Here is a 15,071-nt window from a genome sequence, read left to right as displayed (position 1 = left end):
TTACACTGCCCGACATCTCTCTTCACCTGCTTTTCTGTTGTCAATCCCCCTGGGAGAAGGTTATACAGGTAGATCCCTGTAATCGGTTCCCCCTTTGCACCTCACCCTCCTGGTATCGCCACTCTCACCACGAGATCCTGAAGGGATCATCCATTCTGAATTCCCTGTGTTTCCAGTTCCTATCTGTCCCAATGTACATCCTCTGGTCTAGGTAGATTTATAAGGTAGAATTGGGATCATAATAGTGGGAGGATGGGGGGAGAAAGCATTTAGGAACTAGAGGAAATTTGTATGTTTCATCGTTGCTACACTGCAACCTGGCTTGTCACCTCCCCGAGACCCTTCCATAAGGGGATGTCCAGTTGCTTACAGATGGGTTTTGGGTCCCCACTCTGCACTCCCCCTCATTCACAATGATATGATTTTTGTTCTTTGATGCCCAGTAACTTATCCCTTCGACATCTCGTGATCATACAGGCTGGTATGCTTCTTCCATGTGGGCTTTGTTGCTTCTGAGCTAGATGGCCATTTCTTTACCTTCAAGTCTTTAAGACCTGGCTATCAAAAGACAGAGTGTCTTTTGATAGCCAGGCTCCATCAGCTTTCTTCACCACATTTGTTTATGCACCCACTTTGTCTTCAGCGATTGTGAGCATCATGGAATGCCAGTTTAATAGAACAAAGTATTCTTGCATGAGGGAGTACTTGAGTGGAGGCCCAATGTCCTCTCATGGACTTTTTAAAAGTTTCTTCAGCCTGAACGTGCAGCTGACCAATTGATGGCTTGTTCCACAGATGACCTATGGTTTGTTCTGAGGGATGATACTGAATTTCTCCACCATCTCTCCCAAAGATAAAGTCAATTTGATTGCTGTATATTCCATTGGGCTAGGTCCATGTGTTTAGTTGCTATTTATGTTGTTGGAAAAGAGGGTGTGCAATGAATAAGTTGTTTGTCTTGCAGAATTCTATCATGTGATCTCCAGCCTCATTTCTATCATCAGGGCTGTATTTTCCAGTTACCTAGCCTTCCTACTCAATAGGGGTAGAGATGGTCATGGGGGAAGTCAGAGAAGAACTCCCTGAAAAGGTGACTTCGGAATCAAAAGCTCTGTATGAAGGGAGAGAAAGGGGAGCCGTGTAGGAGTCAGGGGAGGACAAAGCACAGATGTGTAAAGAACAGGGACACAGAAACTAGACCAACTGGCCCAGAAGTCATGAGGATGTCGACAGACTGTGGCAAATGTAACCAGGGTCCCCAAGGACATTGTATAGGAAGTGCCCAGTGGAAACCTAACTTGCTACATAAACTTTTACCAAATGGACAGTAAAATATGATTTGTAAAATAAATAACTGCCCGAGAAAAGAGTATTCCAGGTAGCAGATACAAAGCCCTGTAGAGAGAAGTGAAGTTTCTTCATATGACTCTTCTATCCAGTTCACCACCACCGCCACTAACTGACTCGATGAAACTGTGCAGATAAGGCACAGCGGACTCTCAACTCAGGGACTGGGTAGCCTCGCTATTCCTCTGACTAGAGGGATGCAGCCTCTCAGAAGCAGGAAGAGAGAATTCCCGGAACCATCAAGGGAGAAGAGTCACCAGCAAAACATTCTGCAACACATCCCTCCCTGCCTAAAGCAGCAGAGGCACAGAAGCGATGCCATCCTGAGACAGAGGCAGCAGAGTGGCAGCGCTGAGCTCAGAGACCAGGAGACTGAAGGCACAGCAGCAGGCGGGCTTCCTGGCCCATGGAGCGGAGCCGAGCCCAGGGGGGCCTTGTGGCTGAGAGACTGGGGACCAGAGAGAGAATATAGGCTGCTGGCTGAAGAGAGGTATTGCTGTGGACTCTCCTTACTGTGTGCTGACCTTGACTTGTGGTGACTTGTGAACTTCCCTACTAAACCCTCATAATCGTACATGTTGCCTATCAGTCCTGCCTGGCCATTGCAACAGATTATCGACCAATAGGAAGTAGTGTTTCATTGGGAGGCATGGTTGGCATCAGAACAGGGTAAAAAGGCGTGGGGATGGAGGCACGTCTGACCCCTACCTTGTGGCAATCGGCCTTGGGTTGATTTGCAGTGGGATTCTCCTTCTCCCTCCCGACACTGGAAGAGAACAGACGTAGCCTCATGCTGTTTACTCAGGCCCTGAAGTGGAAGCATGTCTGGTGTGCTCTAGGAACAGCAAAACAGCCCGTAGGGCTGGAGAAGAATGAGTGAGTAGAGCGTAGTCAGAAGCAGGAGTTGAAGCCAGAGAGCTGGCAAGTGAAGGGACATGTAGGGGCTGGTGGGCCATGAGGGTCTCTGGTTTGTGTTCTAAAATGGGGATCCGTTGGACATTTTAGAACAGAGACCTGACTTGATGTGAACTATGCTAATTAAGGTATGGTGCAACTAAACTGAAGGATCCAGGAGGGGGCAAGGAGGCCAGTTGGGAGGGTGTTGTCATAATCCCTGAGAAAGATGACCGTGGCCTGGCCCACGGTAGTTGGTGGTGAGACGGGGTTAAGAGTCTGGTATGCCCGAAACATAGAGATGCCATATTTAGATGTAGCACAGGAGAGTCGCAGCGTAAAGACCACACGTGACCTGAACCAAAGGAAGACTAGATTTGATATTTACTGAGATAGGGGAAACTATGCAGGACATTTGGATTTGGGCCAAGGCTCAAGATGCCCAGCAGATACCCAAGTGGAGGTATGTCATAGGCATACCTCCTCAGAGAGGTCCAGGTGACTGATAACACAGTTAAGAGTCATTAGCATAGAGTCCACTGTTTGAAGTCACAAAGATGCACCACTGCCAAGTGAATCAGTGTAGGAGGTAAAAAAGGAAGCATTCCAAAGACCGACCTTTAGAGCCTACAACGTTTAGAAATTACAGGTGATAAAGAAGGAATGTCTGGCAAATGCAGCAGATAAATTACACGTAGAGAATGTGTAAGCACTTGACCTTGGATCGCATTCCCTTGAATGACATTCTCATACCAAGCATTCCTTTTATTCTACTGAAACATATTCAGAGTTCTTTATTCACTTAGCACGTTCACTGCCCATCATGAACTTAAGAGAACTGGGTTTTCACAGAATATGCTTAAACCTTCTGAAACCAAGTATTCAGAGCCAGAAAACTGTACATTTGAGCATCTGTGTAATTGTTTACCAGAAAAGAATGCAATGGTTGAAAATGAAAGTGGCAAAAATATTATCGACAAGATCCACTGTACTCACCAAAGTTAATGTACATGTTTCGTTGGAGGCTAGATAAAGCAATATGTACTCTTTGGGAGAGAGTGAAGGAAAGAACAAGGAATGGTGATGCAAGCCTGTTAGCCAAATTAGAGGACAGTTGGGGAATATTCCTAAAGGGAAATCCTAGTAAATCATTTTTAGAACGTAACCCCGCAAATGCCCAAGGTAGAAGATCTGATTTAAGTCTTCTCTTTTGTCCTTTTGGAATGAAAAAAATGCTGTAAAAATCCAGTAGGTAGTGCAGAAATTGAGTGGTTAAATAAATTATGGTGCCAGGCAATGATGTGGAGTAGTACTTAGCCATTAAAAAAAATCACAACTTTAGAATACTTACTAAGTCAGAAAGATGTTTATTGCTAACAGAGAAAGTCAGACTATTGAACCATACATACACAAAGCACATTGACTTTAAAACATCAAATGCATTCAAAATAACCAACATCAAATGCATGTAACAATTGATGGGATAATAGATGATTTTCATTTTCTTCTGGGTGTGTTTTAAATGTTTCTATATGCACTAATACCTTTGTAAATGAAAATAAAAAATTAAAGCTTCTAAAACGAGGGTAGACTCAAAGCCCAGAGAATCATATAAAAGAAATTCCATCTAGCGCTTCACTCAGGAGCTAAGGATTTCTCTCTCTCTGTGTATGTAACAACTCAGGTTGGCTGCCAGGTCCAAAGTCAAGGAGGCAGACAGAGGCTGCCCACAGGCAGCAAGCAGCAGGGTGGGTCAGCAACAGTCAGTAGCTTGGAAGCTTAGCCAAGTAGTTCCGATAGGATACTGAACACAAGCAATGCAAGGCGACAGGATCCAGCAGCCTCAAGCTCAAGTGATGTACGCACCAGCAGTACAGCAAAGCAGGTCTGAAAGGAGCTTCAAGTTCTAGTGACACAATCCATGGGTTGGCTTGGCCTACAGGTAGTGTGGCTCACAGGTTGAGGCAGAGACATAGCTAAAGCAACAGCAGCATTGGTCCAATCATCAGAGAGCAAGAGAGAGGGGGGCGGGCCTTGCAGAGCCATTTATCTCTTTAACCTCCAATCAAACTGCGAACTGATCTCACATGTTCCTAATGACCAGGTTGGCACAATAAATTTAACTATCACAGTATGTGTATGAGGGTGAGGGGTGGGGGCTTTGGATTGGTTATCATGAAACCAGCATGCAGGAAACAAGTTTAAAAAAAGTATTCTCAGACATGAGAACATGTTAATATTAACATAATATTAATATATTCATATAATATTAAAATTGAGCAAAATAAGTTAAAACCTTTAAGGGCCAATAATAAAAAAAGGATATACAAGAGCATATGTATTCTCATGTGTGATATATATTCTTAATAGGGATGTGCATTAGCGGTCCTTAGTGAAAGCAATTTAGCAACATGAACGAATCGTAGAACGTACTGCTACTGTGGAAAACAGCTCAGTAGTTTCTTATAAAACTAAATGTACAACAGAGGCATTAGTGGTTCAGTGGCAGAGTTCTTGCCCAGCCAGTGTGCCTCGTGGGCAGCCAGCGATCAGTTACTACGATAGACGGACTTCAGCAGACTGTGTAGACCAAGGTTAAAAAGAAAGCCATGCCAATCTACTTCTGAAAATCAGCCAAGGAAGACCCTGTGGATCTCCCCCTAAACTGGCCATGAGACAGACTGGACAGCTTTTCATTACATGGTGCGGGGACTGGCATGAGTGAGTGTGTGGGCGGGGGGGGGGGGGGAGAACCGGGAGGCAACTCGTCACCAGCTAGCAACAAGTATACAACTACCACGCGGCCCAGCCATTGCACCCTTGGGTATTTATTGCTGAGAAATGAAAACTGATGTCTACATAAAACCTGGTTACAAATGTTCATCACAACTTTATTCGTCAGAGTTCAAAACTGGGAGACAACCCAGGTAGCTTCCCAAGAATGGTTTCAGCAACAGTGGTGCAGACGCACCATGGAGGCTCAGCAGCCACAGGGAACAAACTGGATACGAGCAGCAAGTTGGGAACTATCCAGGGAATTAGGCTGAATGAAAAAACTATCTCGAGGAGCCATGCATTGTAGGGGTCCATTTATAGAACCTTCTTATATAAAAGTATAGAGATGGAGATCAAATTAATGTTTGTCAGGAGAGGCTGGGAAGAGGGAGGGCATTGTGACTATGAAAGGACAATTGGACGGATCCTTGTGGTGATAGAACTACGATACCAAGGTCACTGTTCTGGTTGTTAGATTACATCATGTTGTTGTGCACAACACACTGAAACACTGCCTGGTCCTGTGCCATCCTCATAATTGTTCCTGAGCCTGAGCCCATTGTTGCACCCACTGGGCCCATCCATCTTGTCCAGGGCCACACCTCTCTTTCCATGCTCTTCTACTTTACCAACCATGGTGGCCTTCTCCAGGGACCGGTCTCTCCTGACAACATGTACAAAGCATGTAAGGCAAAGTCTCACCATCCTTGCCTCTGAGGAGCACTCTGGCCATATTTCTCCCAAGACAGATTTATTTGATAAAATATTACTACTCAGGTAATCCAAATAAACATTATTTAGGAATCTGTTTAATTAAAAAAATTTTTCCCACATCTGTATACAAATAAAGGAGTTTACTTAAAAACAAAACAAAACCCCTAGGCCTGGGCATTTGTCCTCAGGAATAGTTCAAAAGGAAGCAAAATGGGAGCTAAACCCGATGTTCAGTGCAGTTATTTACAACAGGGAAAAGGATGATCTGTGTTCAAACAGCGGGCATAGTTGAATCAGGAGGCCCCTACCTTAGTTTCCTAGCGCTGTTGTTAATAGAAATACCACAAACATGTGTCTTTGAAGAATGGAACTGTTTGTCAGTGTGGGGCACTACAAGTCCAAATTCAGGGACTCCTCTGTGAAGCCCTGAGTGAGGGACTGCGGTGGGGGGTTGTGTTAGGGGGTAGGGAGGAGTCCTTTGTCTCAGCTCCGGTAACCCTACAAGCAGTTCCCCAGGGATTTCTAAGTGGCGTCTAACCTTCCTGTCAGGTACTTCTCTGCTTGAGTCTAAGTCTGCTCTTTTTGATCATTCCATTGAGGGGCACACACAACAGAGAAAACCTTCTTTCCACAGTCACATCTACAGCAGCGGTTCTCAACTTGTGGGTGGAGACCCCCTTGGGGGTTGAACAACCCTTTCACAGGGGTCACCGATTCATCACAGTAGCAAAATGACACTGAAGTAGCAACCAAAATAATTTGATGGTTGGGGGTCACCACATGAGGAAAGGGTCGCAGCATTAGGAAGGTTGAGAACCACTGATGTACAGGCTTACAGAAGTGTACCTTGCTAAGGGAGATAGTGCTAAATTGCTGAATGAACCTCGCTGCTGATAGAGCAAACTGCATGGCCAATAGAAACTGCCAACTACTGGTGCCTCCTGACGTGGGCCCCAGGGTCATGGGCCTGCCATGTTTCAGATAGGTGTCAACCTCTGCAGGTCTAAGGATAAGGATTCTAACACATTTTATAGACCACAATTCAATTCCTACCACCACCTAAGGGAGAATCACTAATTTGGATGCAGCAACCAAGAAAAGTTTGAGAAAGGAGCATGCAACATTGTGGGCCAGCTTGAAAGCTCTGCGATGGGTAATGGGGTACATTACCCAAATTTAATACTCGATGGTGGGCTCGAAGGGCGGGTTCACTCCACGCAACTGGCTTTGTTTTGTTAAGGGGGATTTCTAGTAGAAACGTTTCCTTTCCCCAAACTTTCTGGTAAGTTTTTATGTTTTGGAGGGTCAAGCATTCATTAAAGGGCGTTTTTAAGGTTCCGTTATGTCAGATCACAATTAAAAAGTTTCTTAAATCCGCCTCTCCCAAGAACTTCATTTCGCAGGTTCTTTCCAGGGTTTAAGCAGGAGTGGGCACCTGGGCCGGTGTGGCCGTGAGCTCCCCGGCCCTCGGGGACCCCCACCCCGGGACCCCCACCCCCTGACCTCGAGGCTCCTCCGAGGCGTCGGCTCGTGCGGCCCCCGCAGCCCCACCCCAGGACCCCACCAAGCGGTCAAGGGCCTCGCAGCGAGAGCGCGGCCACCGCCTGGAGGGACAGTGACCACTCCAAGGTCACTGTCCCGAGTCCACAGCCGCAGCCGCCGCGACTACGGTTCGGCCCCGGCCCCGGCCCCGGGTTCCCCGCAACTGCGTCCGTGCCTCGCCTGTGCCCGGCGCCCCATCCGAGCGGCGACCCCATTGGTGCAAGCTCCGCCGGGGTGAGTCCCCACGTCTCGGCGTGGCAGCGGCCGAAGACCGCGAGCTCGGCGCCACCGCTCCCGCCTCAGGGCCGGGCCCGGGGCGCAGCGCGGCACCAAATCGTCACGTCGACCCTCATCTTTTTTTCGCCCTCTCAACCCAGCTTTTCCCGACTCCGGGAAGAACCGGGAAGAGAAGGCGGAGGGAGGCGCGGCGCCGCTGCATAAATACGGTGGCCCGGCCCCGCCCACCTCGCGTCACTTCCGCCCCGCGGCAAGATGGCGGCGCCCAGGCCCTGCCACGCAGACTTCCGGCCGGCACGGTGACTGAGCGCCGGGTGCGGGTGGCGTCGGAGGTGAGGCCACGCGGGGCCGTGCGCGGGGCAGCGCCGGGGGCGGACGGGGGCGCCCGCCTCGTGCCCGGCCGGAGCGCCTGCGGAAGGGCGGCCGGCAGCGGGCTAGGGGCGCGAGCTGGCGCCTCCGCCCGGTGGTCGGGAGCGGTGCCACGTGGGAGAGGGCGGAGCTGAGGCGCACGGGGAGGGACGCGCCGTCTGTGGGGCGGGAGCCCACGTGGTCGGGGGTCACGCCCAGGATTCGTGGGTCTGGCCCCCGGAACGACTCCCTGCTCCCCACTCACCCCCTTTCTTCCCCAGGCATCATGTCGGAAGGAAACGCCGGGGGCGAGCCGAGCGCGCCGGGAGGGTCGCGGCCTCTCCTCCCTGGAGCCCGCGGGCTGATCGGGAGGCGCCCGGCACCCCCACTTACCCCTGGCCGCCTTCCATCCGTCCGCTCCAGGGACCTCACCCTCGGGGGAGTCAAGAAGGTAGCCATTCTAAAGAAACCCAGTCACCTTGCGTCCCTTGCCCCTGCGAGTCGACTGAAAGTGCTGTGAGGCCTACTGTGTGCTGGTGTGGTGTCGAGCCCCTCCGGACTTCCAGACTGTCCAGACTTCCGCCTACCCCTCCTTATATTGTGGGCATCAGTCGCAGAGGCTGCTGAGGGCAAGATATTCCTAAATTTGCCCAAGACATTCAAACGCCACAGTGTTTCTTTAGTTTGTATGTTTGAGACGCCGCTTAAGAAACCCGTGAAAACAACGCAAACATAAGCATTTGTCCACCATTTGAGAGGTTTCGGAACTCTGTGGATCTGGGTGTGCAAACTTCTAATCGACCCTGTAATGATCCGTGCCCTCTGCACTTGTGTTTCTGCCTGTCCATGTAAAAGGTAGTCCTGAAGAGGCGGGAAAGGACAAAGACATAAAGCAGCAGGTTTTTAAGAACTTAGTGTGGGAATTTGGGGTGGCAGTCTCTCATCCTAGTGCCGGCAGATCTGCTCTGTCTAGTAGTTGAGCTTTTAACAGTCTGGCTAGACCTTTGGAGACAGGTGAGCAGCTCCGTTTCTGCTTTTAGGAATTTTGAGAGGCTGTCTCAGTGGACAAAAGCGGAAGCTACTCGTTAAAACGTTTTCTGTTGCCCCCGTCTTCTCTTTGTACCTCACTGCCACCGTGGCATGACATTGCTTGTTTCCAGGGCCACATCCATCCTGAAATCTCTGAAAACGGTGTCCAGTGTGTGGAAGAGAGGCGGGGTGGGGCTGGTTCCTAGAAGATTTCCTTTGGGATTTGTAGTCTCTTCTGTGTTTTGGGATCAGAACTTAACCAAATCAATGACTCCTGTCTTTTACTTTCAGAAAACCTTCACCCCAAACATCATCACGCGAAAGATCAAGGAAGAGTAAGTAACCAGGCCTCTGAATACTTGCCCCTTGTGTGTTTGCTCTGCTTACGGGACTTTTCCTCTGTGTGTTTGAGACACACACAGGTATTTCCAGAAACCTAAACTTGTGTGCTTACTTGTTTTTGCTAATGAATTTCAACCCCGGTTCCCAGGTGACTCAAGTGTGCGACCTTTTAAAAAAGTACTGATGGCTGGGACTACATCCCTCGGACGGAATGTAATTTAACTATATTTTGAGATAGAGTGGCATGATTCTCTTACATAGAGTAGAGAGCCACTAGTTAAGACAAAGATGGAAAGGTAAGCCAGGCAAACGGCCACACCAAGGAAGCACGACAGTTATTAGACTTAGGGTTGGCGTCGACTTCTCGTACTGTTACTTGGCTGAACTTTTTGCTCAGCTGGCGTGGAGTGGAGCAGTGTGGGGAAGTAAGATGAGTGCTCTGGGGCAGGGCAAGTAGTGTCTCTCACCTCACCTGATTTTCAGGCCTAAAGAAGAAGTAACTGTCAAGAAGGAGAGACGGGAGAGGGACAGAGAGCGGCAGCGAGATGGACATGGGCGTGGCCGGGGTCGGCCTGAAGTGATCCAGTCTCACTCCATCTTTGAGCAGGGCCCAGCGGAAATGATGAAGAAAAAAGGTACACGGCTGCTGGAAGCCCCGAGGCAGGAGTGCGTGGTGGCTTTGGGCCCAGACTGCCTGTGTGAAGGGCAAGAGTAATGGAAGTCGCTAGTAACCCGAGTGATTTGTTTTTCCCTAGGGAACTGGGATAAGACAGTGGATATGTCAGACATGGGGCCCTCTCATATCATCAACATCAAAAAGGAGAAGAGAGAGACGGATGAAGAAACAAGACAGATCCTGCGCATGCTGGAGAAGGATGATGTAGGTACAGGGGGCTGCAGAGAAGGGGCCCTGGTGTGGCTTTGGGGAAGAGCTGGGGAGCCAAGGTCAGGGGCGGAGGCTCTGTGATGCCCTGGAATCCTGGTGAGCAGCTGGAATTGTTGGTTGGAAAGGGGTTCAGGTGAACTCCATGGAGGCGCTTGTGCTGGCCAGAGCATATGACTCTTCCGACTCTTTCACAGTTCATTGACGACCCTGGGCTGCGGAACGACACTCGGAACATGCCTGTTCAGTTGCCGTTGGCTCACTCTGGGTGGCTGTTTAAGGAGGAGAGTGAAGAGCCAGATGTTAAACCTTGCCTGACTGGCCCCAAGGAAGAGGACATGGAGGTGGATGTGCCTGTTGTGAAAGGTATTTTGTGCCAGTAACTCTCTTTTCTGTGGCTTTATGCAGAGCCTCCCAGACTGCTAATAGGCAGATCCTGTGCCATTCCACCTATACAAACCCAGCACCTGGACAGAAGATGGGAAGTTCTTGCTCTCAGAAGGTTCTAGTGCTGACGTGGGTTGGCGGGCCCAGCATCAGGTGCTGCGGAACATGCTGTTGCTGTCCTTCCCTCTAACTGATGTGTCCCTCAAACGTCTTGGCTCAGTGATGGGCCAGAACTGGGGGTGAGGGTTCAGTGATGAGCCAGAACTGGGGGTGAGGGGCTGAGTATAGTAGGGGGCGATGTAGTAGAAAGGGTGGACTCATGAAAGCTCATCCTTCTGTATTGCCCCGGGCAGTGAAAGAGGAGCCACAAGATGAGGAGGAGGCCAAGACGAAGGCTCCTCACAAAGCTGCCAGGAAGACCCCTGCCCTTCCAAAGGACATATCTGTGGCTGAGCTGCTTAGGGAGCTGAGCCTCACCAAGGAGGAAGAACTCCTGTTCCTCCAGCTGCCGGACACCCTCCCTGGCCAGCCGCCCACTCAGGACATCAAGCCTATCAAGACAGAAGTGCAGGGCGAGGATGGACACATGGTGGTCATAAAGCAGGAGAAAGACCGAGTACGTGCAGGGCTGCGTGGTGTGCAAACATGGTAACTGCAAGGGGAGACAGGCGTGTCAGCTCCAGTGCATATGACGGAAGCACAGGCAGGGTTTTCTATACGTCAGGGGTTTGGCAGGGTTTTCTATACGTCAGGGGTTTGTGGGTCTTTGTGCTTCCCATCCCAATTTGTAGGTGCATCAGTCTGGGTAGACTAGAGAAACATTCATAAGCACGCATATGTATATAAAAGCGGTTGATATTGAGAAAACATCCCAGCCCAGTGGAGATCAAGTCCATAAGTCCAATATTAGCCCTTATGTCCGACACCAATCTATAAAGTCCCTTTCAGACTCACGAAACATGCAATGACACCAAATGTAGGAAGAACACAGGCCAGTGGGTGGGAAGTCTCACGCTGGCAGGGGTCTCCACGTGGCTCCTCCAGTTCCTAGGGCACAGGGTCTGTCAGTGTAGTGCCAGGTGTCTTGTCAGTAGAGCGTCTCCCCAGGGAGTCAGCGGAGAGAGAAAATCTTTCTCCTCCAAGGAGGAAATCCAGGAGTTTCCAGAATTCTAACTACCATGGTATGCATCTATTTTTTATAGTGAGAAAAATGTGAATATATACAAATGAGAAAACATAGACTCCCAGGGACTGTCACTCAGCTCCAGCAGCCATCTCTGTTTTATCCATTTGTTAGTATTTAGTTAGCTTGGGGTTTGTTTGTTAAACCAGTGTCAGTCAGCACCAGGAAAAGGCCCTCTTAGGGAAGGAAGCACATTCCAAGCTTTGAAGCCTGCTGCCTCTTGGGGGCAGGGTAGCATAAGGTTCACCTAGCTTCTCACCCTTCCTCTCATTCTAGGATGCCAGACTGGCAGAGAATACTTGCACTCTGGGTGACCTGACAGAGGGCCAGGTGGGCAAATTGCTCATCCGCAAGTCGGGAAAGGTGCAACTCCTCCTGGGCAAGGTGACACTGGATGTAACGATGGGCACTTCCTGCTCATTCCTGCAGGTGAGCATCCTCGGCTCTTAAAGTAAGGGGGCAGGCTTCTGGGGATCATGAGCATGAAACGTGATCGAAGAAATGGGTGGAGGTGTGAGGTTTGGTTCTCATCGCTGTCTGTCGCTTGCAGGAGCTGGTGTCCGTGGGCCTTGGAGACAGTCGGACGGGTGATCTGACAGTCCTGGGACATGTGAAACACAAACTTGTATGTTCCCCTGATTTTGAATCCCTTTTGGATCACAAACACCGGTAAAACAGCAGATGGAGGAAGATGGCGACTGCCCATGGCTGCTGCCTGCTCCAGATGTTTTGTTCTGGGATCTGTGAGGCCCAGAAGAGGCCTGTCTTTGCCTCCACTCCAGCCTTTGGCAACCATTGCCCCATTTATCCACTTAGGCCCGGCGCCAGCAGCTCCTTCCCAGCAGCTGTGCATGGCCCAGGGTCCGGCCCGCGCTGTGGGCACTGCATCCTCACTGCGGGGCACTGGTCCCTTTTATTTATTTTTTATTTATGTCTTACTCTGAAAATGACTGCCTCTGCCCAGGCTAGTGGGGACTCCTCCTCTCAGTGACCCTCTTGGTTCTCTAGTTGGGAAGAGGAAGGACTGGTGGTGAAGTGATTACAGACTTGGTAACCACTCAAGGTCAGCATTTTGAAACCGCCATCTGCTCCTCGGGAGAAAGATGGGGCTTTCTACCCTCCCCCCCCCCAAGAGTTACAGTGTCAGAAACCCACTGAGCAGGCCTACTGTGCCCTTTTAGGGTCACTGAATTGAATCAACTTGATAGCAGTGAGTTTGAGTTCTGTCTTTTCTCTGTGGGTTTTCCTCCTGAGGGGCAGGGGCAGCATGGTGGAAAGAGCAGGGAATGTGTGGGTCTGATACTTTGTCCTCAGCTCCGGCTCCATCAGTTACTTGAGTGACTCTGGACAAACTCTCTAACCTTCCTGAGCCTTATCTTCCTCATCTGACAAAAATGAGGATAATTCCTACCTCACAGGGTCGGTGTGAGGATTGAGTGGGACATAGGAGATGAAAAACTTTCACAAGGCCAGACAATGCAGTAGGCGCTCAGTAATTGTTGGTTTCCCTTCTCTTTGCCTGAATCTATTTTCAAACAAAACAGAATTTCTCCGAATGGATAGTGCTGCCGCCTGTGGTCTGATGATCTGAAGGTGTGAGTGCAGGTAGAGCTTGTCCTTTTGTCCTGGGCATGCTCAGCCGAGGCTTCCTGCCTGTTCGTGTGTGAAGTGAAAAATCCTCAGGTGACTCCTCTTGTGGTGGTGGTTCGGGACTGTCAAGTTGGTTCTGACTGTGTACAGCAGAACGACTCACTGCCTGATCCCGCACCGCCCTCACAGTTCAACAAGTTTAAGCCCCCGAGAGGACTCCTGGCACCCACAGAGAGCTGGGCGTGACATGGCCCCAGGATTCATTACCCCCACCAAAGAGTAGCAGTACTCTTTAAGCTTCCTTTTCAATAGTTCTCAAAGCAAAAGCTCTAACCACTCACTCAGAACATTGCCACAGAGTCAAATATTTGGTACTTAAGTGAGCTATTTCTAAAAAACTACCTTGGGTAAGAAACAGTAGGAATTTATTGATGAATGGCCTCTGGCACTTGACAGGAGCTAATGAGTGTGAGGAGCCCGCATTCTGCCTTTGATCTTGAGAGACATCACTAGACCCAGCCACTCAGCATGGAGTCCGGTCCCAGCTTGTAGTTTTCAGGGCCAGAATCTTGTAATACTGTGGCCTTCCAATGTATAGTTCTTAAGAGAAAGTCTTCTTTCTTTGGCCGCTTGGATTTCCCCCCGGCTCCGCTGCGTGAGGCCTGGTGGAGGTTATGGAAAGTCTCGTGCAGCAGTGTTCGCTTTGGTTACAGGCGGGTGTCATGGCTCCCCTTTATTGTGGTCCTACCACACTGCCTCGTGAGCAGGGGTGGCAGCACAGAGGTCCAATAAGAACCGCCTCCATCACCATTGAGGTAGCCCCGGAGGCTTTGGTGATGTCTTCCTTTCGTCGCATTTTTCTATTGCTTCATCCTGTTAATGGCTGAAGCTCTTCCGACACTGAGCTCAAGCTGCCCAGCCAGCAGTTCCAAGTCTCCCAGCTTGAAGGGCTGCTGAGCGGTGCCACAAACTCAGTGCTGTGAGTCCCAATTCCTGCTGGCACGTCCGATTCGCTGGAAGGCTCTTGTCCTGTACCCCTCCTCTAGCTCCTGGTGGCCCGTGGCAGCCCTGGGAGCCGCTTGACTTTTAGCTGCATCACTCCAGGATCTGTCGCCACGTGCTATTCTTTCCTTGGTCGCTTTCTCAGTCACTAAGGGTACCAAGTCCTTTTTTCATAGTGCCCACCCTGCTGCAGTCCATTACTAGTTATGTCCGCACAAATGCTCTTCTCAATAGGTCACACTCACAGGTACCAGAAGCGGGGGCATGACCTGACATTTGGTGAGGGTGCAGGGGTGGGGGTGGGGGCACAAGGAGACCCATCACAAGAAGACGTTGATTTCAGCCATTGTCCGGCCCCTTCTCCGCCTGTAGCTAAAAGCCTGCCTTTGCATTTTCCGAATCTAGAGAGGATGAGTGGACAGGGTTCCTTGTGAAAACGTACTCCTGGAAGTCCCATTGCTTGTGAGACTAAGCTTTGGTTGCCCAACTGCTTTTTCCTCCGGACCCCAGTGCGCTCTCCTTTAGATAATGAGTGCGCAGCCCTATGGAGTTCCGTTGTGATCGCTCTTTCTGTGGTTGCTAATCTGCTTTCTGGGACAAACTCAGAGCCCCTCGTTTGGTTTCCCTTCTTTGACTAACTAGAAAGCTCGAGGAAGAAGCACGTGCCATCAACCATTTCACGTCAGAGTTGTCTGGGGGATTCAGTCTTCCGACTGCTGCCCAAGACCTCGGGACCTGTCTTTGTAACCTTGATGCTCCAATTTGTAGACCTCGTCAATAAAAGTGTGGGAGAAATGA

General features: G+C 50.0%; 2 protein-coding genes across 2 annotated transcripts in view; one reads left to right on the top strand and one right to left on the bottom strand.

Annotated features, from left to right (window-relative positions):
• Positions 1–8,407, bottom strand: part of PHYHIP (phytanoyl-CoA 2-hydroxylase interacting protein) — a 25,779-nt gene extending 17,372 nt beyond the window's left edge. Inside the window, exon 1 of the mRNA XM_075556546.1 lies at positions 8,336–8,407. The gene's annotated coding sequence lies outside the window, so the exon portion shown is untranslated. The remainder of the gene's footprint in view (positions 1–8,335) is intronic.
• POLR3D (RNA polymerase III subunit D) lies at positions 7,715–15,071 on the top strand. The gene is made up of 9 exons (XM_075556545.1): positions 7,715–7,841; positions 8,139–8,308; positions 9,178–9,221; positions 9,712–9,863; positions 9,984–10,108; positions 10,309–10,477; positions 10,852–11,114; positions 11,958–12,110; positions 12,232–15,071. The coding sequence occupies exons 2-9, from the start codon at positions 8,144–8,146 to the stop codon at positions 12,352–12,354; spliced, it is 1,194 nt and encodes a 397-aa protein (XP_075412660.1). The 5' UTR covers positions 7,715–7,841; positions 8,139–8,143; the 3' UTR covers positions 12,355–15,071.

Source organism: Tenrec ecaudatus, chromosome 8, assembly GCF_050624435.1.
Source record: "Tenrec ecaudatus isolate mTenEca1 chromosome 8, mTenEca1.hap1, whole genome shotgun sequence".
Classification (NCBI taxonomy): domain Eukaryota; kingdom Metazoa; phylum Chordata; class Mammalia; order Afrosoricida; family Tenrecidae; genus Tenrec; species Tenrec ecaudatus.
Note: the sequence above shows the minus strand (reverse complement) of the source record. Positions and strands in the feature narration are given on the sequence as shown.